The 22,214-nt window shown below is 41.7% G+C and overlaps 1 protein-coding gene across 5 annotated transcripts in view; it reads left to right on the top strand.

The window, feature by feature from the left end:
- The window catches only part of FARP2 (FERM, ARH/RhoGEF and pleckstrin domain protein 2), a 119,082-nt gene that overhangs the window by 31,052 nt on the left and 65,816 nt on the right, over window positions 1-22,214 (top strand). For all 5 annotated transcript variants that reach the window (XM_028105351.2, XM_028105354.2, XM_028105352.2 and 2 more), the window contains exons 3-6: window positions 17,464-17,568; window positions 18,527-18,569; window positions 19,667-19,745; window positions 21,750-21,847. In XM_028105351.2, coding sequence (XP_027961152.2) covers window positions 17,464-17,568; window positions 18,527-18,569; window positions 19,667-19,745; window positions 21,750-21,847 — 325 coding nt within the window. The remainder of the gene's footprint in view (window positions 1-17,463; window positions 17,569-18,526; window positions 18,570-19,666; window positions 19,746-21,749; window positions 21,848-22,214) is intronic.

Raw genomic sequence — 22,214 nt, 5'->3', positions numbered from 1 at the left:
AGAAAACGTGAACAGACCTATAACCACTAAGGAAATTGAAGCAGTAATCAAAAATCTCCCAGCAAACAAGAGCCCAGGGTTAGATGGCTTCCCAGGGGAATTCTGCCAAACATTTAAAGAAGAATTAATACCTATTCTTCTGAAACTGTTCCAAAAAATAGAAATGGAAGGCAAACTTCCAAACTCATTTTATGAGGTCAGCATTACCTTGATCCTAAAACCAGACAAAGACCCCATCAAAAAAGAGAATTACAGACCAATATCCCTGATGAACATGGATGCAAGAATTTTCACCAAAATACTAGCCAGTAGGATCCAGAAGTACATTAAAAGGCTTATTCATCACGACCAAGTGGAATTCATTCCTGGGCTGCAAGCCTTGTTCAACATCCGCAAATCAATCAATGTGATACAATACATTTTTTAAAAGAAAAAACAAGAACCATATGATACTCTCAGTAGATGCAGAAAAAGCATTTGACAAAGTACAGCATCCTTTCTTGATTAAAACTCTTCACGGTGTAGGGATAGTGGGTACGTACCTCAATATCACAAAAGCCATCTATGAAAAACCCACAGCAAATATCCTTCTCAGTGGGGAAAAACTGAGAACTTTTCCCCTTGGGTCAGGAACGTGGCAGAGATGTCCACTATCACCACTGCTGTTCAGTATAGTACTAGAAGTCCTAGCCTCAGCAATAAGACAACAAAAAGAAATAAAAGCCATCCGAATTGGCAAAGAAGTCAAACTCTCACTCTTTGCAGATGATATGATACTGTATGTGGAAAACCCAAAAGACTCCACCCCAAAACTGCTAGAACTAATAATAATCAGTAAAGTGGAAGGATATAAAATCAATGCACAGAAATCAGTTGCATTTCTATACACCAACAACAAGACAGAAGAAAGAGAAATTGAGTCAGTCCCATTTACAATTGCACCCAAAACCATAAGATACAAAGGAATAAATCTAACCAAAGAGGCAAAGAATTTGTACTCAGATATAGAATACTCATGAAAGAAATTGAGGAAGACGCAAAGAAATGGAAAAACGTTCCATGGAAGAACAAATATTATGAAAATGTCTATGCTGCCTAGAGCAATCTACACATTTAATGCAATCCCTATCAAAACACCATCAGCTTTTTTCAGAGAAATGGAATAAATAATCTTAAAATTTGTATGAAACCAGAAAAGACCCTGAATAGCCAGAGGAATGTTGAAAAAGGAAAGCAAAGCTGGTGGCATCACAATTCCGGACTTCAAGCTCTATTACAAAGCTATCATCATCAAGCCAGTGTGGTACGGGCACAAAAACAGACACATAGATCAGTGGAACAGAATAGAGAGCCCAGAAATGGACCCTCAACTCTGTGGTCATCTAATCTTCGACAAAGCAGGAAAAAATATCCAGTGGAAATAAAGTCTCTTCAGTAAATGATGTTGGGAAAACTGGACAGCCACATGGAGAAGAATGAAACTGGACCATTTCCTTACACCCCATGCAAAAAAATAGACTCAAAATGGTTGAAAGACCTAAATGTGAGACAGGAATCCATCAAAATCCTTGAGGAGAACACAAGCAGCAACCTCTTTGACCTCAGCTGCAGCAACTTCATCCTGGAAACATTGTGAAAGGCAAGGGAAGTAAGGTAAAAAATAAACTACTGGAGCTTCAGCAAGATAAAAATCTTTTGCACAGCAAAGGAAACAGTCAACAAAACCAAAAGACAGAATGGGAGAAGGTATTTGCACATGACATATCAGATAAAGGGCTAGTATCCAAAATCTATAAAGAACTTATCAAGGGCGCCTGGGTGGCTCAGTTGGTTAAGCGACTGCCTTCGGCTCAGGTCATGATCCTGGAGTCCCAGGATCGAGTCCCGCATCGGGCTCCCTGCTCAGCAGGGAGTCTGCTTCTCCCTCTGACCCTCTTCCCTCTTGTGCTATCTCTCATTCTCTCTCTCTCAAATAAATAAATAAAATATAAAAAAAAATTTATCAAACTCAACACCCAAAGAACAAATAATCCAATCAGTAAATGGGCAGAAGACATGAAAGGCATTTCTACAAAGAAGACATCCAAATGGGCAACAGACACATGAAAAAGTTCTCCACATCACTTGGCATCAGGGAAATCCAAATCAAAACCTCAATGAGATACCACCTCGCACTAGTCAGAATCGCTAAAATTAACCACTGAGGAAATGACAGATGTTGGCGAGGATGCAGAGAAAAGGGAACCCTCCTACACTGTTGGTGGGAATGCAAGCTGATGCAGCCACTCTAGAAAACAGTATGGAGGTTCCTCAAAAAGTTGAGAATAGAGCTACCCTATGACCCAGCAATTGCACTACTGGTATTTACCCCAAAGATACAAATGTAGGGATCCGAAGGGACACGTGCATCCCAATGTTTATAGCAGCAATGTCCACAATAGCCAAACTATGGAAAGAGCCTAGATGTCCATCAACAGATGAATGGATAAAGAAGGTGTGGTATATATATATACGATGGACTATTATGCAGCCTTCAAGAAATGAAATCTTGCCATTTGCAACGACATGGATGGAACCTAGAGGATATTATCCTAAGCGAAATAAGTCAGTCAGAGAAAGACAATAATTATATGTATATATATATATATATATATATATATATATATATATATATGAGAAGTTTGAGAAACAAGGTAGAGGATCATAGGGGAAGGGAGGAAAAAGTGAAACAAGACGACACCAGAGAGGGAGACAAACCATAAGAGACTCTTAATCTCAGGAAGCAAACTGAGGGTTGCTGGAGTGGAGGGGGGTGGGAGGGATGGGGTGGCTGGGTGATGGACATTGGGGAGGGTATGTGCTATGGTGAGCACTGTGAATTGTGTAAGACACTTGACTCACAGACCTGTACCCCTGAAACAAATAATACATTTTTGTTAATAAAAAAGAAAAAAAATACAACCCACTGATTTGTTTATCCTCCATTTTGCATTGTCCATCCATTTTCCTATGTTTTAAAGCTTAAATTATAGTTGTAGAGTATTTATGTTGAATCCCGCTACAAAAATATTTGCTGGTTTTTACATTGCAATTTTTCCTAAAAACTAAACACGATAATATATGTAAAGTCCTAAAAATACTTGAATCTCCATTCCATTCTGCATTTACATTTGGCCTGTCTAGTAGAAATACTTACAGGAGATAGAACCAAATTTCATGTTTTCTCTGAAAAGATCCATTAATTAGGGAAAAAACCCTACATGGTACTAAAAACAAATTCAATAAATCTCTGTATTTATGGAAAACATTATCTTTGGTTTTTATTTTGGAAGTAGTACAGAAGCCTTACAAAACCACTCAAATGTTCTATGAAGGTACAATGAAAGGAACTGGTACGTCTCATGGCGACTCCTGCTTCATTCCCCAGAGGCGATGCTTGTGGACACATCCTCATAACTTTCTAGAAAAAAAAAACATGATCTTTAAAGAAAAATTTTAAACAGCAGAACCAAATGTCAGAAGATGCTCAGATTTTTTTTTCTTCAATAAATACTTAAAGTTTAAAGGCAAAGATTTGGCTTAGAGAACGTATATCATTCACTTCTCTTTTAGGATGCTGTTTACCAATATAAATGCTTATTAGCAACTGTTTCTGGTGTTTCTAGCAAAAGGCAGTAAAAATTAAAACTAAAGCACAGCTGTGAAAGTCCAGGTTTGCTTTGCATTTCATTGCTGCACTTCCTTATACCCTGTTCAGGACAGCCCAGATTCCAACGATCATGAGAGACCATTCAACAGAATTCCAAACAGAAATGTTCTAAGCTCCAGGGAAACTATTAACTTTTATAAAAATTGTGCACTGAAAACTGTTGCAAGAAATTAAAGAAGATCTAAGTAAGTGGAAAGATATCCCATAGTCTTGGATCAGAAGACTTATTATTAAGATGGCAATACTCCTCAACTGATCTACAGATTTAATGTGATCCCCATCAAAATCCCAGCTGGGTTTTTTGCAGAAACTAACGAGCTGATTTTAAAACTTATATGGAAATGCAGCAGACCTAGAATATTCTAAAATAATTTTGGAAAAGAAGAAAGTTGAAGGACTCACACATAGAACTTACTCTAATGCCACAGTAATCAATTCATAGTGGTACTGACATAAATATAGACATAGATATCAATGGAATAGAATTTAAAGTCCAGAAATAAGTCCTTACAGTTCAAGAAAATACCATAAAAACAGTGGTAAGCCAATTCCACAGAGAATGAATAGTCTTCTACAAATGAAGCTGAACCCTACCTAACACCACACACAAAAACTAAGTCAAAGTGGATCAGTGATCTAAATGTTGAGCTAAAACTATAAAAGTCTTAGAGGAAAACCTAGGAGTAAATTTTCATGACCTCAGGCTAGACCATCATTTCTTAGGTATGATACCAAAACCAGAAATGACAAGGGGAAAAAAATGGGTAAATTGGACTTCATTAAAGTAATAAAAAAAATTGTGCTAGAAATAGTACTATTGAGAAAGTTAAAAGAGTGGAGAAAATATTTGCAAATTCTGTATCTGAGAAGGAATTTATAATTACTTATAACTCAATAATAAAGACAAGTGACCCAAGTTAAAATATTGCCCAAAGTCACACAACTAGAAAACAGGTACAGAGGAACTGTCACCCAGGTGATTGTTTTTCTCTGATAGATGTTATCTTGTCTAGAGCTCTTACATCTCTGCTTTGTGCTCTTGATTTACAGAGGCAGTTGCTTTATTAACTTTTTAAAGAATCTCATGATGAAATTTTGGTCACAGTGTCGTCTGCTAAGAGGCAACATTTTTCTTTTGAGTGTTCATCTTACATTTGTTTCATATTTTGTTTCTTTTATCTTGAATATCTTTGAATATTTGCAGTGATGTTTCTAATTTGACTACCCATGTTTGGGGAAGATAAGTTGTTCCTAGATGGCTATTTTCAAAAAGTCTTGTATGGGTGGCTGGTTATAACCTAGTTGAAATTTGAAATTTATCCAGTGACCTGAGGTTTGTGTGTGAGTTCGTTTTGCCTTTACTTCTTCTCAGCCAGTGGTAGTAGCTGGCAGTAGGGTGTTTCACAGTGTAGCCTTTCACACTGTGTCCCACTCTTGCAGCTTACTTCTGATTTCTTATTTGGTTCTGCCTCCTGTGCTTCTAAAGCCAGACAGGCCCAAAATTGGACTCTGCTACCAATGCCTATTACCTCTCCTTTTTGCAAACAAGGGATTTAGGTTTTACTCCCCAGGTTCTACCTTTCACTGTTGATCAGTGCTCTTTGAGGCTTCTGCTGAAATTTGCTTCTTGGCATCTTGTTTGTGCCTTCCCATATATACCTACACCCTCCAGCTCTGGGTCTGTGGCTAGTGACACTCTTCCTGCCAAGTTTTTTGATTCAGGATTTAGCAGTTTTCCTAGTTTTACTGAAAATGGTATTTACATTTTTGTTATTTTCTTTTTTGATTTTGAATGATTCTATCAAGAGATGGAGGAAATGACAACTTACACTACCATCTTCAAAATAAAAGCCACCGAGTATTTTCTGGATTGTTGCAGTGTGCCCCACACCCCTTGTACCCTTTACCATCTCCATCCTGAAATCCCTCTCAGACACAGTTCTGAACTCAAACTTTTCTCTCATTACTTCTATCTCCAGAAGTTTGCCTTTGTTTTTCACACCACTGGTTCAGAGTTACACTTTATTCATTTTGTTATTCAGGCCTCCTGTTGAGGTTTCATTTCTACAGTTATCTTTTTATGTCCCCTTTTAATTCATTAGTTGCTTCTCTTTTCCCCAAAGTCTCCTCATTTCATGAATGCTGTGTCCTATTACATTGACTTTTTTGAGGACCTTAATTTTTCTTACTCCATTTTCTTTGGTATACTCCACTCTCTCTCTTTATTGGGGTCAGTTTCTCAGCTTTTCAGGTTGATATCTCTATTTCAGGAATTTGGTTCTCTGTGTCTGCTCACTCTTGGTTGTCCATGTATTTTTGCAAGTGAGGTGCCATACTGATCAGTATTGTTTTCATTGACCTTTGCAGTGGCTGCAGGTTGATTTTCCCAGGCAGACTTCCTTTCTGAAAATGACAGTTGCCTGGCTGCAGGGCCATGGGAGTGACCAAGATCCTGGCTGGGTGAGTGGGTAGGGCACACTGACAGGTTTCCTTTATGTGTATGAGTTTTTACAAGTACATACAAGTAAGGTCAAGCAAGCCACCAGAAACCTTCTGTTGATGAGGAAAAAAGAAAGGAATTACCCAAGAGGCTGATTGCTCTAAGAGATTGTTCTCTGATGCTAAGTTAAAGACAAGGAATTTAAAAAGAATAAATAACGGGTTGATGGTCCCACTTCTAAAACTTATCAGAAATAGCCTGTTTCTTCTTTGGCTGCTGACATACACTGTGTACAAATGTGGTGGGGGAAACAATGAATGTCATGAAGCTGGGTCTCATTCTCTTGGCGTGTATCCTTTTTGAGGTGCCCTGGCTCTGATGTGAGGAGACTTTAACAGTCATTCCCCATAATGAGAAAGTCTTTCACATTTATCCCCTTCTGTGCTCATGCCTCAGTTTTCTTTGTGCACTCCACCGGTTCCTCTGTTAAGCTTATTACTGATTCTGTGTCCTCAGGCTAAAACCCACCTTCCCCGATTTATGAGCCACTTGAAGGCACAGTTTTTTTCTTTTCCTGACAAATTTGGGGACTTAAGTAGGGAACTAGCAGAACAGGTACCTAAGTGAACCCCAGTTTAATTATTATTCTTGCACTGTTGAGCCTCACCTGGTCCTGCTGAGTTTCTGCTACCATGACAGGGCAGTGGGTGTGCTAACTACAGCTTGAGCTTGGACAAATTACAGGAGGGCGACTGTAGATTTTACTTGTTTGCCCCCAATTTTAGAACTCTTCTTTCCAGGCTAAAAATGTTAAGGCTGTGCTGACCATGGGCATTTTCCAAGGTCTCCCTGCTGAATTATTAAGGGTCTAGTCAGGAGACAAAATACACCAGTAATTTGAACTGGGAAATGCGATAGAAATGATTATTAACTAGTAACAGGGATTAACTACTAAGAGGAAGGGAGAATCCTGAAGAATGCAGTGAAACCGATACCAGTGCAAGCTTGGAAGAGGTCTCTTCCCCCAAGGTCAATGTTCAGACTTACAGATGGTGGAGGTATTGGCTAAGGTGCCACGGGAATGGGCTGGCAGGCAGGAAGCTGCTCCCTGGCAGGACTGGAGTGGAAGAGGAAGTCCCTGGAAGGTGCAGCTGTGGAGTCTTCTGCACACGGCTAGCAGGGAAGCAACCTATTGGCCATAGTAGCAAGAAAGCCCAAAGCCCCAGAATCAGGGAGGGAAACTTCTTCTTGTATCCTCCAGCACCCTTTCCTGACAAGGTAGCTTGTAAAAGAGAGATGTCTATAGGGGCCTGCCCCAGTATCACAAAGCAAGGCAAAAGAAGAGTAGATTTGGAGTATAGAAGCAATAGATGGATACCTAGCTCACCCATATTAACAGGTTCAAATTTGGGCATTTTAAATTGTCCTGTTTCCTTGAGTACTTTAAGAGAAACTATTGTAGAAAGAGCTGGGTACCAATGATCCATTGATAAATAAGCTCTCATATGTTATGCCTGTGTCCTGTGGTAGAGATAATCTATGTGCAAGATGATCTTTTCAGTCCAAGAACACTGAATGCATGGGGATACATTTCTTCTTTCAGGATACAGAATCCCCTCTCTGATAAGCAGAAGTGGCCATTATATCTTTAGGCTCTCAAACTCAACACAAGTCCTATGGCTTTTAATGCAGTTTGGGTGTATCTCTGGTGCACAGCATTTTTTAGAAATATGTGAGAGCCTAAGATTTGAAAGTGTGCCAGAGTGGGAATGAAATGCCTATCAAAAATGTTGGTGACCTTTCAAAGAATCTAGAATGAATATAGCTACAGTTTCCAGTGAGATGTCAAGATTATTTTCATTGTACAACATAATATTATAAAAGGAAATTTGGCCTTGATCTAATTATTAGAGAAAAATTTTAAGTAATGAAACTGTAGCGATATGAATTGTATAATAGTAGGCATCTGGGTAGATGGAGGAGTTATAATTTGGCAAATGAACTGTAAATGGGCATATGAAACAAACAAGTCAAAGGACTAAATCAAGCTTTTTCCAGAATTTTCCCACAGTGCTTAAGACAAAGAATAAAGAAGTACTTTGTTAGCTGAGATTTTGTAGTCCATTTCCATCCAGACAAACTCTTTAATGGTACTTTTGTCTATGTAAATTTTTAACAATATCCTTTATGTCTAAACTTGGAGTAGAACTTTAACACTGTGGCCAACTGGAAAATGGAACACTGAACAAAAAATTTTGGTTTTTAACCTATATTTTGTATATTATTTTTTTAATGATGTTTCTCCTCCAGCCTAGTGTTTGAAACACAGTTCTAATTTGGGTGGCTGCTTACCTCTGTGGGAAATGGGTTGTGAAGGCAGTTTTCTTCCGTTGTATCTGTTGACGATGCCAGTGCTTTCACAGTCTGTAAGGCCTTTCCAGTATAGAGTTCAGAGAGTCTCCTTTCCTTTGCTGCTTTGGGAATGTACAGTGGATATGGGTCCTACAGTCCACCTGATGGTGCACTTCTGGATTTTAGGAGCAGATGATGCTTGCCCTAAGCTTTATTAAGGTTTGCCTCTCCGTGATTTGTGCTGAATTAATATTTGTGTTCATTTTTTTCGCATATAGTTACTCACTTCCGTCAGCTCCAGTTGTTGAAAAGACCGTCCTTCCTGCACTGAATTACACTTGTGCCTTTGCTGTAAATCAGATGACTGTGCTTGTGGGGATCTCTTTCTGGGCTCTCATGTGCTCCACAGGTCTGTTTTTGCACCAGTACCATACTGTCTTAATTACTACAGCTTTAGAATAAGTCTTGATATCTGACAGTGTAAGTCGCCCAACTTTGCTCTTCTTTAAGATTGTCTTTGCTTACCAGGCTTTGGTATCTATATTGTTTTTTAATCTGTTTGTCAATTTCTATGAACGCAAGCTGCTGGGATTTTAATTGGAATGGCATTGAATGTGTGGTTCACATGGGGAGCATTGATGTCTTATGTGGAGGGATGTGCCATGTTCGTAGATTGGAGGATATCGACCATATCCTTCCAGGTGGTTAGGTCTTCTTCAGCTTTTCTCAGCAGTGTTTTATAATTTTCGGTATAGCAGACTTCTGGGTCTTTCCACCATACATGGCATGTCTTAGATTTCACTCTCCAGCTGTTTATTACCAGTTTATAGAAATAGAATTGCTTTTTATGCATTGACTTTACATTCTCTGACCTTGCTAAGTTCATTTATTAATTCTGATAGTATAATTTAGACTTTTTTGTTTTCAGCTGCTAGCTAAATTTCTGTATTTTTTATTTTTGAAGGTTTTATTTTGAAGCAGTTTCAAACTTACAAAAAAAATGCAAAAATAGTACAAAGATTTTTTTCTTTCCTGAATTATTTGAGAGCAAGCTGCCAACACCATGTGCCAGCACTCTCATACTTCAAGTGTATTTCCTACAAACAAGGAGGTTCTTCATTACACTTCAGGACATTAACACAGATCCCTTGCTGTCCCCAGGTCCCCAGGTGCCCAGGCCCCGTTCACGTTCCCCCGTTGGTCCCACTACTAGTGTCCTTTTTAACAAATGACCCAGTGTACAGTCTGTACAGTCCCATCTCTGGTCTCTAGCCTGTGTGACTTTCACAACATGGACACTTTTGAAGTTCATTAGCATTTGATTTGTAGATGAGTCTCAGATGGACTTGGCTGTTTCCCCATGATGGCAGGGTGTTACCTACTGAATGTTTGTGTCCACCAGAATTAATATGTTAAAACCTAACCTCCTCGGTGATGGTATTTGGAGGTAGGGTCTTTGGGAGGGAATTAGATCATGAAGATGGAGCCCTCATAAATGGGATTAGTGCCCCTAAAAGAGAGAGCTCAGAGAGAGCTCTCAGCCCCTTCCATCATGTGAGGACACAGCTGAAAGACAGCCATCTCTGAAGCCAAAAGCGGGCCTCCACCAGACACCTAATCTGCCAGTGCCTCGATCTTGGACTCCTAGCCTCCAGAACTTGAGAAATCATTGTATGTTGTTTTAGCCACCCAGTCTGTGGCATAGCAGCCTGGATGAACTAAGATACGGGGATCGCACAGAAGGGATGCTGGGCCCTTACTGCATTCTCTTACATGGTATACAATTTCAGTTGGTCCTGTTTCTGGTAATGTTCACTCCGGGTTCATCCTGCTCTCTCGCTGCCTCAGACCTAGCATTAGCCCTTTCTCCAAGGAAGATTTCTGTTTGAGATGTGCTCCTGACCTGAGTCTTGCTGATCCCAGGATCTCTCAGTGGACAGAGCCAGGGGCTGTGGTTCTCTGTGCCCGGCCATCCTCCCACGTAGACATAGTCCCTGTTGCTGCTCTCCATCCTACTGTGGGCTGTTTTCTTCTGAAGACATTACCTCCCTCCACTCCTACCCACCACCTCACTAAGGGGTGACCACTCCCCCGACCTGGGCTTCAGTATCCTGCACTTGGTGCCTTTGTACAAACGGCCCACCTCCCCAACCCATACTGAGCCGACTTTTTTATTTTTAAGAAATCACATAGGCTTCTTAAAAATTAGTTAGTATATGCTGATGATACAGATTTCAAAAAGTATAAAAGGATATGCAGTCACACAGTTTAGTTGTCTAGAAACAACCACCATTCCTAGTTACTGTGCTCCTTCCAGAGCGTTTACCTACATATATATGTGTGTCTGCGTATTTACATCTCTGTGTGCATTCCCTGCACAGATGGTGGTATACGCATTGCTCCACACCTTGCTTTGTTCCCTCAACAGTGTATCTTGGAGGTCTTTCCATTTTTGTGTAACCCTGGATGTGCCACAGTTTATTAACCTGTCCTGTCGGGGTAGATTTAGGGTAGCTTAATCATTTGCTATTAGAAGCATTATTGTAACAAATACTGTTTTATATGCATGGGTTTGCACTTGTGAAATTCTTCTCAGAGTGGGATTTTTTGGAGAATGGTGTGGACATTTAGATTTTAGTAGGTAGGCCACCAGGCCTGCACAGCATCAGGAGCAGCGGTTTGCCCACGGCCCTATGTGGGAGTACTTGGCCACGCTTGCTCACATGGCGTGTCAGACTCTGAGTTCTGATCAACACCACGAGACCTCTGCCTGATTCTGACCCATGCACCTCTGGTCATGAGTCGCAGCAAGGCTCTCTGTGTATGCAAGCATCACTTAGGCTTCTGTGCTTGTGAACAGCATGTCTTTTTGCCCATTGTTCTCATCATTTCATAATCTTTTTACTTACTGTTGTTTATAGTCTGGTGTGTTTTACTTATTTCTTTTTAAGACTTTGTTTATTTGAGAGAGAGAACACACGCGGGGCGGAGGGGCAGATGTAGAAGCAGACTCCCTGCTGAGCAGGGAGCCTGATGCAGGGCTCAATCCTAGGCGCCCTTGCAGTCTGGTGTGTTTTAAAGAAATTTGCACTTTGCTGTGACATGAGTTGTTTGCTCTGTGTGTGTCTTTGACTTGACAGCAGTTTCTTGTCTTTCTTTTTTTTTTAAGATTGGGTTTGTTTTGTTTTTGTTTTTAAGATTTTATATATTTATTCCACACAGAGAAAGAGAGCACAAGTAGGCAGAGTGGCAGACAGAGGGAGAGGAAGAAGCAGGCTCCCCATTGAGCAGGGAGCCTGACGCGGGACTTGATCCCAGGACCCTGAGATCATGACCTGAGCTGAAGGCAGATGCTTAACCGACTGAGCCACCCAGATGGCCCAAGATTTTTTTTTTTAAGATTTATTTATTTGAGAGAGGGGGAGAGACACTGCGAGTAGGGGAGAGGGACAGTGGGAGCGGGAGAGAGAATCCTCAAAGAGACACCCTGCTGAGCAAGGAGTCTGATGTGGGGCTCCATCCCAGGGCCCCGAGACCATGACCCGAGCCAAAATCAAGAGTTGGCTGGCCACCTAACAGACTGAGCCAGCCAGCTCAGTCCCCTTAAGATACACCCCTTAAGAGACTGTATTTTTAAGTCCGCCCTGCATCCACTGTGACGCTCCAACTCACAGCCCCCAGCCAGCTGGGCTCCCACGGCGGCAGCTTCTTGAGCACTTTATTTGCTGTCCCCCATTTCTCAAGCCCCTTGTTAGGGTGCTGAACTTCCGGCGTGTCCTGAACATGGCCTTTCCCCCCATAGAGTCTGAAACAAAACTCTCTCATTGCAGGACTTTGATGAGTGGATTTTTTTGTGTTTAGATATTTTACTCATCTTGAAATTATTATGTGAGGTAAGGGTACAACCTTGTTTTTTCCAGAGGGACACCAAGTGGTTTCTGCTGGATAATATGTGTTCCTCCCACTGATTGACCTGAAATATCACATTTATCAGGCACTCCAGTACTTCACATATTTGGATATATTTCTTCATCTCCTAATCTGTTCTAGTTATTTGTCTATGTGGGCAGGCACCAGTACCAAACATTTTAATTACTATGGTTTTCAACAGGTTGAATATCTGGTAAGGCTAGTTCTCACCTATTTTTCTTTTTCATTGGCATGCTTGCATTTAAAAAAAATAATACCAACTGTAGAATTAGCCTATCAGGTTCCTCAGAGAATCCTTTTAATCCTTTTATTAGGACAACATGGAATCTGGCTTAATTCAAGGAGCACTGACCCCTCTGTGAGGGTGTTTGTGTGCAAGAAAACCGTGTGCCCTACACCTCTCCACACCCTTTCTGTGGTCCCCTTTTTCTCTCATAAAACTTTCTCCATGAAGCTTTCTTTTGTTAGGTTTATTCTAAGACACTTCAACTCTTTTGTGGCTGTTACAAATGTGGTTGTTTTCTTCCTTTCTGTCCTGAAAATGGTGGTTAATTGTGTGTAGGTGAAGGCTGTTTTGATGTATTTATAGAAATTTTTCCCCCACCACCTAACTGAATTCCATCTTTTTCATAATCGTTTTCTAGTTGATGTTCTTGGGTTTTCAAAGTAAATTATCATGTCTACAAATAATGATAGTTTTGCTTCCTTTCTGATTTTTTACCTCTCATTTCTTTCTCTATTTTGATGTTGGTGTCACATAGCAGTGATTGAGTATACTGTTGGGAGCGGCCTCCCCTCATCTTGTTAAATGTTAAAGAATCACTTTTTCTTCCTATTAAGAATTTTTATCAAGGGGGGCGCCTGGGTGGCTCAGTCGTTAAGCGTCTGCCTTCAGCTCAGGTCATGGTCCCACGGTCCTGGGATTGAGCCCCACATCGGGCTCCCTACTCCGCGGGAAGCCTGCTTCTCCCTCTCCTACTCCCCCTGCTTGTGTTCCCTCTCTCGCTGTGTCTCTCTCTGTCAAAAAATGGGTGAAATCTTTAAAAAATATATATATATTTTTTTAATCAAGGGGGCTCCTGTCGATTGAGTGTCTGCCTTCAGCTCAGGTCCTGATCCTGGGGTCCTGGGATTGAGCCCCGCATCCGGCTCCCTGCTCAGCGGGGAGTCTGCTTCTCCCTCTCCCTCTGCCTGCCACTCCCCCTGCTTGTGCACGATCTCTCTCTGTCAAATAAATCTATTAAAAAAAAGAAGAAGAATTTACAACAAGGGCACCTGGGTGGCTCGGTTGGTTAAGCATCTGCCTTCGGCTCAGGTCATGATCCCAGGGTGCTGGGATGGAGCCCTTTGTTGGGCTCTCTGCTCAGCAGGAAGTCTGCTTCTCCCTCTCCTGCTGCCGCTCCCCCTGCAGATGCACATGCACACACACGCTGTCTCTCTGTCTCTCTGTCAAATAAATAAAAAATATTTTTTTTTAATTTATATCAAGAGTAGAAATTGAATTTTATCAGATGCCTTCTCAGCTTTTCAGATTCTGAGAATAATCCTAGGATTTTTTTTTCTGACAGATCTACTCACATGATATAGTGATAATTGTGCTGTTACTGTATTGAATTATCCTGTTTTTTTATTAATTTTACTTGGTTATGGTATATTAATCTTTGAGTTGTTGGATTATGTTTGCTGGTATTTTACTCAGGATTTTTTTTTTTTTTTTTTTTTTTTTTGGAGAGAGGCGGGTTGGGTGCAGAGGGAGAGGTAGAGAAAGAATCTTAGGCAGGCTCCATGCCCAGAGTGCAGCCCCACATGGGGCTCAGTTTCAGGACCCTGAGATCATGACCTGAGCCGAAACCAAGAGTCAAATGCTCAACCAGCTGAGCCACCCCGGGGGCCCCTTACTCAGGATATTTTCACTGATACCTATAACTTGGAATTTTTCTCTTGGGGTTGTATGTGTGTTTGTATGGAGTTTGGGGGTTCTTTCCCAAGAAAGAGATTGAGAAGAGACCACTGCCATGACCCACCATACTTCAGACCAATTTAAATAGCTTTGGAAATGTCTGTCCCTACATGGTTTGTGGAAACACCTGATTCTGCTGGTTTTTTTAGGAGTTCAGTATGTATTTCAGGTGACACAGAATACAAAGTTCTTTTTCTTTGCTTAACATAGGATAATTGACTTGGGAGAGCTTTTTTACTTCAGTAAAATTTACTCCAATCCAGGAGTTAAACACACATACATATGTATATGTGTGTTTGGATACCTGTGTGTATATGTGTGTATATTAAAACAGAAATGCATAATTAAATGTATTTTTATGCCCAGTTTTAAAAACCCTGTTCTGGGTTTGGACGCTGGTGCATCATGAATGTGTGTCTGCACACTTGATACACGGCATCCCTTAGTCAGTTGGGCAGGCCTCCTGGACCAAACTCAGGCTGTACTAACTGTGGGTAGAGGGCTTGGGTAGGGCTGTTAATCCTACCACTACACCACAGAGGGTGACCATGCGGTTGAAAAAGGAGAGCGTAGCAGAGCAGTTGTGGATGTTTTGGGCCTATCGGTGGCGTACCAACCCATGTGGTGGGCCTGGAGATTCAAGGATGGATGACACAGTCTCTGACCATCTAGTAGTAGGAATGCACCCAAATAGATAGGTGAACAACAATGCCCCAAGCATGGTGCTAGGGATAAGTACCAAGGGATGTGGCAGTGAAGTGGAGCTGACTGAAATTAAGGGGACCTTACCCTTGAGGTAATGAACTCCTCAGGTTCTCAGAGGGTCTACTGGAGACTGACAGAGGGGGAGAGGGTGTTTCCCTGTGAGGGAGCAACTGGGTATCCAGGTCGCCACTGGATGGGTGAGGCCAGGTTGTGTGGGGCCGTGCATACCACACTGTGAGGGTGTTCCCTCCTGTGGTGCTCCCCAAGTGCACACCCCTCCAGTCTTGGGGGAGGGGACATGGCTGTGGGAGAGCTTCCTGGGGACGAGTGTTTAGTGTTAGAGGAGTTGCAGCAGACTCCATGATTTCTATGATCTCTGACCAGTTCACCACTGAGGGGATTTGACTGCACATCTGTCCAAGTAGCCCTAGTGCGAGGGCGTTCTCTATGAGAGCACAGTGGGCACACTAGCCCCGCGTGCCTCTTCAGGCACCCACCACCCCAGAGTGAGCCCCTACCATGATCCTTGTAAGAGGTGACGTTATAGTACTTACATCCAGAAGACTTGCTCTTCTGTTCTCTATGAGATGTATTGTCAGTGTAGGACCTCTTTGCAGCCCACCTTTCCATTCCCATGAGGTGTATATTGTGCTGTGATTCGCTGCGCGCTTCTTTGTCACAACACAGTGCAGATTTTTGTATCTTCACGTAAGAATTCTCATTTTAGGAGTGTAAACACATCTTGGGTACACAGCAAGAAAGTCTGCTGGTTAAACTTAAAGGAACATGATATCCTTTGGAACAATGGAGATTTGCCTTTCTTCCCACATACATACATTATTTTCTCACTGCAAAAATGACAGGTGCCAGGGGCACCTGGGTGACTCAGTTGGTGAAGCATCTGCCTTCGACTCAGGTCATGATCCCAGGGTCTTGGGTTCCGTGTCAGGCTCCCTGCTCAGAGAGGAGTCTGCTTCTCCCTCTGCTCCCCTCTCATACTCTCTCTCAATATCTCTGTTGCTATCTCTGTCTCTCTCTCTCAGACTCTTTTAAAAAATGACAGATGCCCATTGATGAAAAATTTAGACATTACAGAAGTTAGTAAATAAGGTAAAAGTGAAAGTGCTTGTCCCACCCACCACCCACATTCAGCACTAAATGGCAAATCCAGTGTGAGTGTTTTACTAAATGGAGTTCTATTACAGACACTGGATAGAAGGGGAACCTTTTTTCCTTCTTGACTGAACGTCAGGCTTGGACTTTATTCCACAGTAGCACATACAGAGTTTGTAGGAGTTGCATGGATTCAACTATGGATGTACCGTTTATGTCATCAGTTCGTCATTGGATTTATCCTTGCATATTTATCTCTGTGCAATTGTGAGATATCTGCAGGAGAAAGTTGTAGAAATGGAATTTCTGGAGCAAAGACGTATGTGTACATTTTAAATTTTGGAGGTGTTTCAGATTCTCCCAGAAGATAGGATGGATCGGGGTTCCCCTGGCGGTGTGTGACAGCCACACCACGTCGTTCTCCCAGGCCTCTGAGGTGAAAAATGGTTATCTCGCTGTTTTAATTTACTTCCTTATTAGAGGGCTTGAGTACCTTTTTTCTGTGCCTAAAAGCCATTTATATTTCTTCAATTCATAAGAGCAGTATGAAAGATAAATTATAATTTGTTTCAGTATGATTCTGAATTTTAACTTTGTTCACTGTTTCTCTATTGAGAAGTTTTTCATCTTTATTTAATCAAATCTGTGTTTATGCTATACTTAGGAAGACTTTACTTACCCCAAGATTGGCGAAATATTCTCCTCTGTTTTGTTTTATTCTTTAGTCCACTGGAGTTTATTTTTGTGAGCAGTGTGGACCAGGGATCTAACTCCATTTTTCTTCTAAATGGAGAGCCGATTGCCCACCTCATGTTTGAACAGTCCGTGCTCTTCTTGCTAGTGTTGCTAGCAAATAATATTCACTTGGATCTTATGCACACATGGAGTATAAGACCCACCTTTTTAGTAAATATCAAATTGTTTTTATAAAATGTTTACTGAGGCTGAAAATGGGTTCTGCATTCCGAAAATGCCTCAAGTTACAAAGAAAAAATGGCTAAGGACACAACTGAGAACATAAGACTGAAGGAATTGTCTAGCTTTATGTTAGTTTCAGTTTCTGATCACAAAGAGCCTTGGGCTCTTTATTTGCTTTGTGATGGTTTGTAAGCGTTATAGAAGGAAGAGTGAAGCCAGGAATTCAGTAGGATGGAGTTTAACATGCAGGAGGCCAGGTCATGGCACGGTGTTACACGAACCCATGTTGTGAGAAGACACGTAATCTTCCTATGTTCCCCTCCCTGCCTTTCACAGCCTAAGCGCGATGGCCAGACGTTGCTGACCCAGGTGTGGAGGCGCTTGAACCTGACGGAGTGTGACTACTTTGGGCTGGAGTTTCAGCATCCCCGGTCCTACTGGGTATGTGTCCTTGCCTTATTCTTGCAAGCTCTTGAGAGCTGACCGTGCACGTGGCCACAGAGAGCCTTTGAGGACCCGCTGCAGTGATACAGCACCATACTTCATCACATTGTTACCAGAGCTGCACTGTGGAGACACGGACTGCATTGGCCTTTTAGCTAAGCTGAGTTCCCATCCTCCCTAAATTTGTTCTCCTCACCAGTACATGTGCCAAGGAAATCCAAAAACAACTGCCAGGACATCTGCATGATAATCATTTTGAGCAAATTTTTATGAAATTCATTGGTTATCCCTCATGTTACTTGATTGATGAACCTTAAAAAATGTGGAACTTAATATTTACAGGCGGAACTATTTTAAAGAAACCAAAATTAGGGGCACCAGGGTAGCTCAGTCCATTAAGTGTCCGACTCTTGATTTCAGCTCAGGTCTTGCTCTCATGGTTGTGAGTTCAAGCCCTACATTGGGCTCCATGCTGGGTGTGGAGTCTACTTAAAAAAAGAAAGAAAGAAAGAAAGAAAGAAAGAAACCAAAATCAGCCTATTCAGTTAAGTGTGTCAGCATTACTGAGCTCTGTCCACTCCGTGCAGCGGCACTCTTGCCCATTAGTTGTTTACAGGTGCATCTTGTACCAAAGATTTGTTTGGCCTTAACAATTGCCCCCCAAAATAATTATTGGTACCCATGCTGTGTCTAGCAACAACAGTGTGCATGTGACCTAATGGAGGGGTCCGGGCCCGCGCGGCGTCTCATCATCCTCCCACGCTTCTCGAAGCAGGTGTTCCTGTGCCTCTCCCAGGTGTTTTGTCAGGATTTGACTGGTGTGTGAGCAGAGGGCCAAAACAGGCCCCGCCTTAAATATCTCTCCTAGTTATAAACAGTTCTGTATTTTGTAGCATAGTTATTAAATAGAGAAATCGTTGAACGGATTTGATCTCTTTTCTTAAATCCTCTTTAGATTTGGCTGGAACCTATGAAGCCCATCATTAGGCAAGTACGAAGTAAGTCCTTTTTTTAAATTCTTTAAAATTCTGTTCATTTAAGATGCTTTTGTTCTTGACTGTTCAGATTGGAGGTATGTCCAGATGTTCATTGTCCCCACCCTGGGGAGCAGTGAGGTGATTGCCAGTGGCACGTGAACTTGGAGATCGTTTTGCTGCTTAGTCTCAGCCTGCGGCAGCTGCAAACACCCATTGGTTCTCAAATGCAGTGGTAACAGGATATGTTCTTGGATATGTCACTTAATTTTTGGCCAATATGCAAAAATAAGTATGCAGTTTCTCCCCCCAAGTTACAAAAAGGCATTGAGGTTCTTCCTTTAATTAGCTTCTTAATTTTTTTTAACAATTTTTGAAACTTTATTTTTTGTGGTATTATTTTTTAGTATAGTTGACACAATTTAATTACATTTTTAATAAAATAGTTTATACTGTTTTGTAATTATAAACATAATTTCTGTTAGTCTCCGTTAAATTTTTAAAAATTGGGGCACATAGTAATGCCTCTTAGTTACAGGGTGCTGTCCAGGGGTCCAGATTCACTTGCAATCTGTTTGATCCCATCTGAGAGAGAAGGATGGGTGCCAGTAGCCTCGTTAGTCACTGGTGACCTAATGCCATTTAGGTCATCGTGGCCCTGTAGCACAACACCTCCTCTTTCCTGCTTGGTGAAAATTACACAGCTGTGTTATAAAAATTTTAGTAAAGCTGAGATGCTCAGATGAGCTAACACCTTCTGCTTTTTCTTTCCAGTAATCAGGTTGTTCTGGTTCAGTATAGTCAGTGATGACATTTTTCTTTTACTAAAGTGTATAAAGATTTCAAAAAATAGTCGGATTCACTTTACTTGTGAAGTTTGAAATGTTTCTTTTCAGGGACGCCTGGGTGGCTCAGTCGGTTAAGTATCTGCCTTCGGCTCGGCTCGGGTCCTGATCCCAGGGTCCTGGGATTGAGTCCCGCATCGGGCTTCTTGCTCAGCGGGAAGTCTTCTCCCTCTCCCTCTGCCTGCCGCTCCCCCTGCTTGTGCTCTCTCTTTGTGTCAAATAAATAAATAAAATCTTTAAAAATTTTTTTAATAAATAAAATGTTTCTTCCCATAGGGCCAAAAAACGCTTTGCTTCGTCTAGCAGTGAAATTTTTCCCACCTGATCCGGGTCAGTTGCAGGAAGAATATACAAGGTAAAGAGCCCCAGCTGAAGCACAGCTGTTATCAGCAGGGTCTAGAATTCACCTGTGTCTCCCGCAGCACCTGGCTCATTAGGTGCTCTGGGATATATGTATTCCTAGAATGAATGAAGCTGCAACACACATAGAAGGTGTGATCGTGTAGTATTAAAAGAAGCAGTTAACTCTTGCACAAACACAAATGCCAGTAGAGCTTAGAAAAGGGTTTATGGTGAAATTTGGGGACAAAAAGGGGGGTATGTGTTAGTGTACTGTGAAAGTGCTACTCTCCAGCTGAGCACAGATTTGTGCTCATGCATGAGGTTCTCAGGAGTTTCACCCATCATAAAGGCACAAGTACACACAGCTGGGAGAAGTACTGAGTTGGAGAGTCTTTATGAATATATGGAGCAGAAATATTTTAGGTGATTTCTTTTATGGCAGAAGTAACTGAAAGAAATGTTTACAGTTGTTTCATCTGGGCAACAGATTATGGAAGTTTTTTTCCTTGTGTTTTATGGACCAACTCAAAACCCAAGATCAGATGTAAGATAAAAGGGAACTAGTAGTAACAGTCCTTCTGACTGAAAATGGATTCCTACCTGAACCATAGGCATCTTATGAACCTCTCTTCAGAAGGTTTTTGTAGAGTCTTGTAACATCACAAAATCACTGTCAGCCGTAGGGAAATGTTGGTATCCCATTAGTCTAGCCCCTCATTTGATGGGTAACAAGACTGAACCCCAACGACAGCAGAAAGTGTTTTTAAGAGTAAACACAGAATTCATCTTCATAGTGTATCACATACCTGATGTCCTTTTTGAGGGAGTAACTTTTAAATATATATATTTGGAAAATAAGGAGTAGGAAGTATTACCTAATTCTGGGTCCTGGGTCCAAGCCATGTCTATGCAGAAGTTCCTTTTTTGTTTGTTTGTTCATAAGAAAAACGTACTGTTTATGATAAAAGAAGAGAAACTTCAAAATAAAGCTATGTAAAAAGTGAATGTACTTCTTCACTCTCTGCCCACTGCATTGTCTCCAGAAGTAGTATCACTTGAGGTGTGTCTTCCAGATGAATTCATAGCAATATACAAGTGGACCCAGGTCTTTAAAGAAATTATTTTACAAAGCAGTATCACTATACCCTTAGTACTGTATGTGGTTGTTTCCTGTTCTGTTTTTTACCCGCATGTCGTAGTGTGCCATGGATGTGTTTCGCAGCAGTTTGTGTGGCTATAATCTACTTTATTGAACTCTTCCTGTCCGGGCATACTTAGATTATTTCTCTGCTGTATTGCTGCAAGTAAATAGCCTTGTCCACATAGCTTTGTAAACTCTGGAAAATATTTCTCCAGGAAAGTTTCATAAAAGCAAAATTGCTAAGTTCAAGGATAGGCACATTTCAGTTGTTAAGCTCACTCTAGAATATAAATTCCCACAAGGAGAGAGTTTGTCTTGCATCGTACTTCCAACTCCAGAAATAGTACCTGGAATGCAGTACTTGCTCAGTAATTATTTGTTGATGGAATAAATGAATATATGAATACATTCAAATTGCCTACTCTAGTTACAGTCTTACCATTCAGAAGTGCCTGTTTCTCAGATCCTAGCCAGGACCAAATATCCTCAATCTGCCTGCAACTTTCAGAGCCGCATTTTAAGCTATATCTTAATTGGATATTTCTGCTCTTTCACAGCAGAATTGTTGAGTGCAGTTTTGGGTGTGTAACAGAAGTAATATGAATTTGTGAGCTTCCCTTAAAGGTGTGGTGTGTTGGAACGCGAGCGTCTGAGTGCTCCTGTGTGTGCGGTCTGCTTGCACGTGACCCTGTCCACCGAGCTGCCACCAGCAAAGGGCCTCCTGTCACTTTGTCTTTGCTCACCATCTGCTCTGATGTCCCTGGTCACTGCTGTTTCTTGGGGCTCTGTGCTCTCCTGCGATGGAGACATGGGAGGGGGGGCTATGCTCGAGAGCCTTTGGAGTTGATGTCTGTGGTGTTTTGAACTCCCTTCTAGATACCTGTTTGCCTTGCAACTTAAGAGAGACCTCCTGGAGGAGCGTCTGCCCTGCACGGATACCACGGCCGCCCTTTTGGCATCCCACCTTCTGCAGTGTTAGTATCTCCCCGCCCTGGGCAGAGGCGCATACGGTCAGCGGTGCACAACACTCCTGACCACCAGCACCTGATGCACCTTCAAGGTTAACGAGTGTGATGACGAACAGAGGCCCATTTTCTCTGATAAGCTGAAGATTAACATCTACAAGGTGGAGATCCTCGAGGCAAACAGTCTCCACCCAGAAAGAAAGGCTCAAGGCCAAGATTCGCAGCCACACACGTTCTTTGGGAATGTCTCTCCTTTGTGCCTTCTCGCATTTTCCCATAAATGTCTTCAGTCTGGGAGCTACATGGTAGCCCTGACCCTCAGCACCCCTGGAAAGAGACCTCCCTGGTGTGCACGTCACAGCCCCCCCGGTGACGA

This window comes from Eumetopias jubatus, unplaced genomic scaffold (genome assembly GCF_037043125.1).
Source record: "Eumetopias jubatus isolate StellerSeaLion01/CBP00866 unplaced genomic scaffold, mEumJub1_p1.0 scaffold_3, whole genome shotgun sequence".
Taxonomy (NCBI): domain Eukaryota; kingdom Metazoa; phylum Chordata; class Mammalia; order Carnivora; family Otariidae; genus Eumetopias; species Eumetopias jubatus.
The sequence above is the reverse complement of the archived record's forward strand: the minus strand, read 5'-3'. Positions and strand labels throughout refer to the sequence as shown.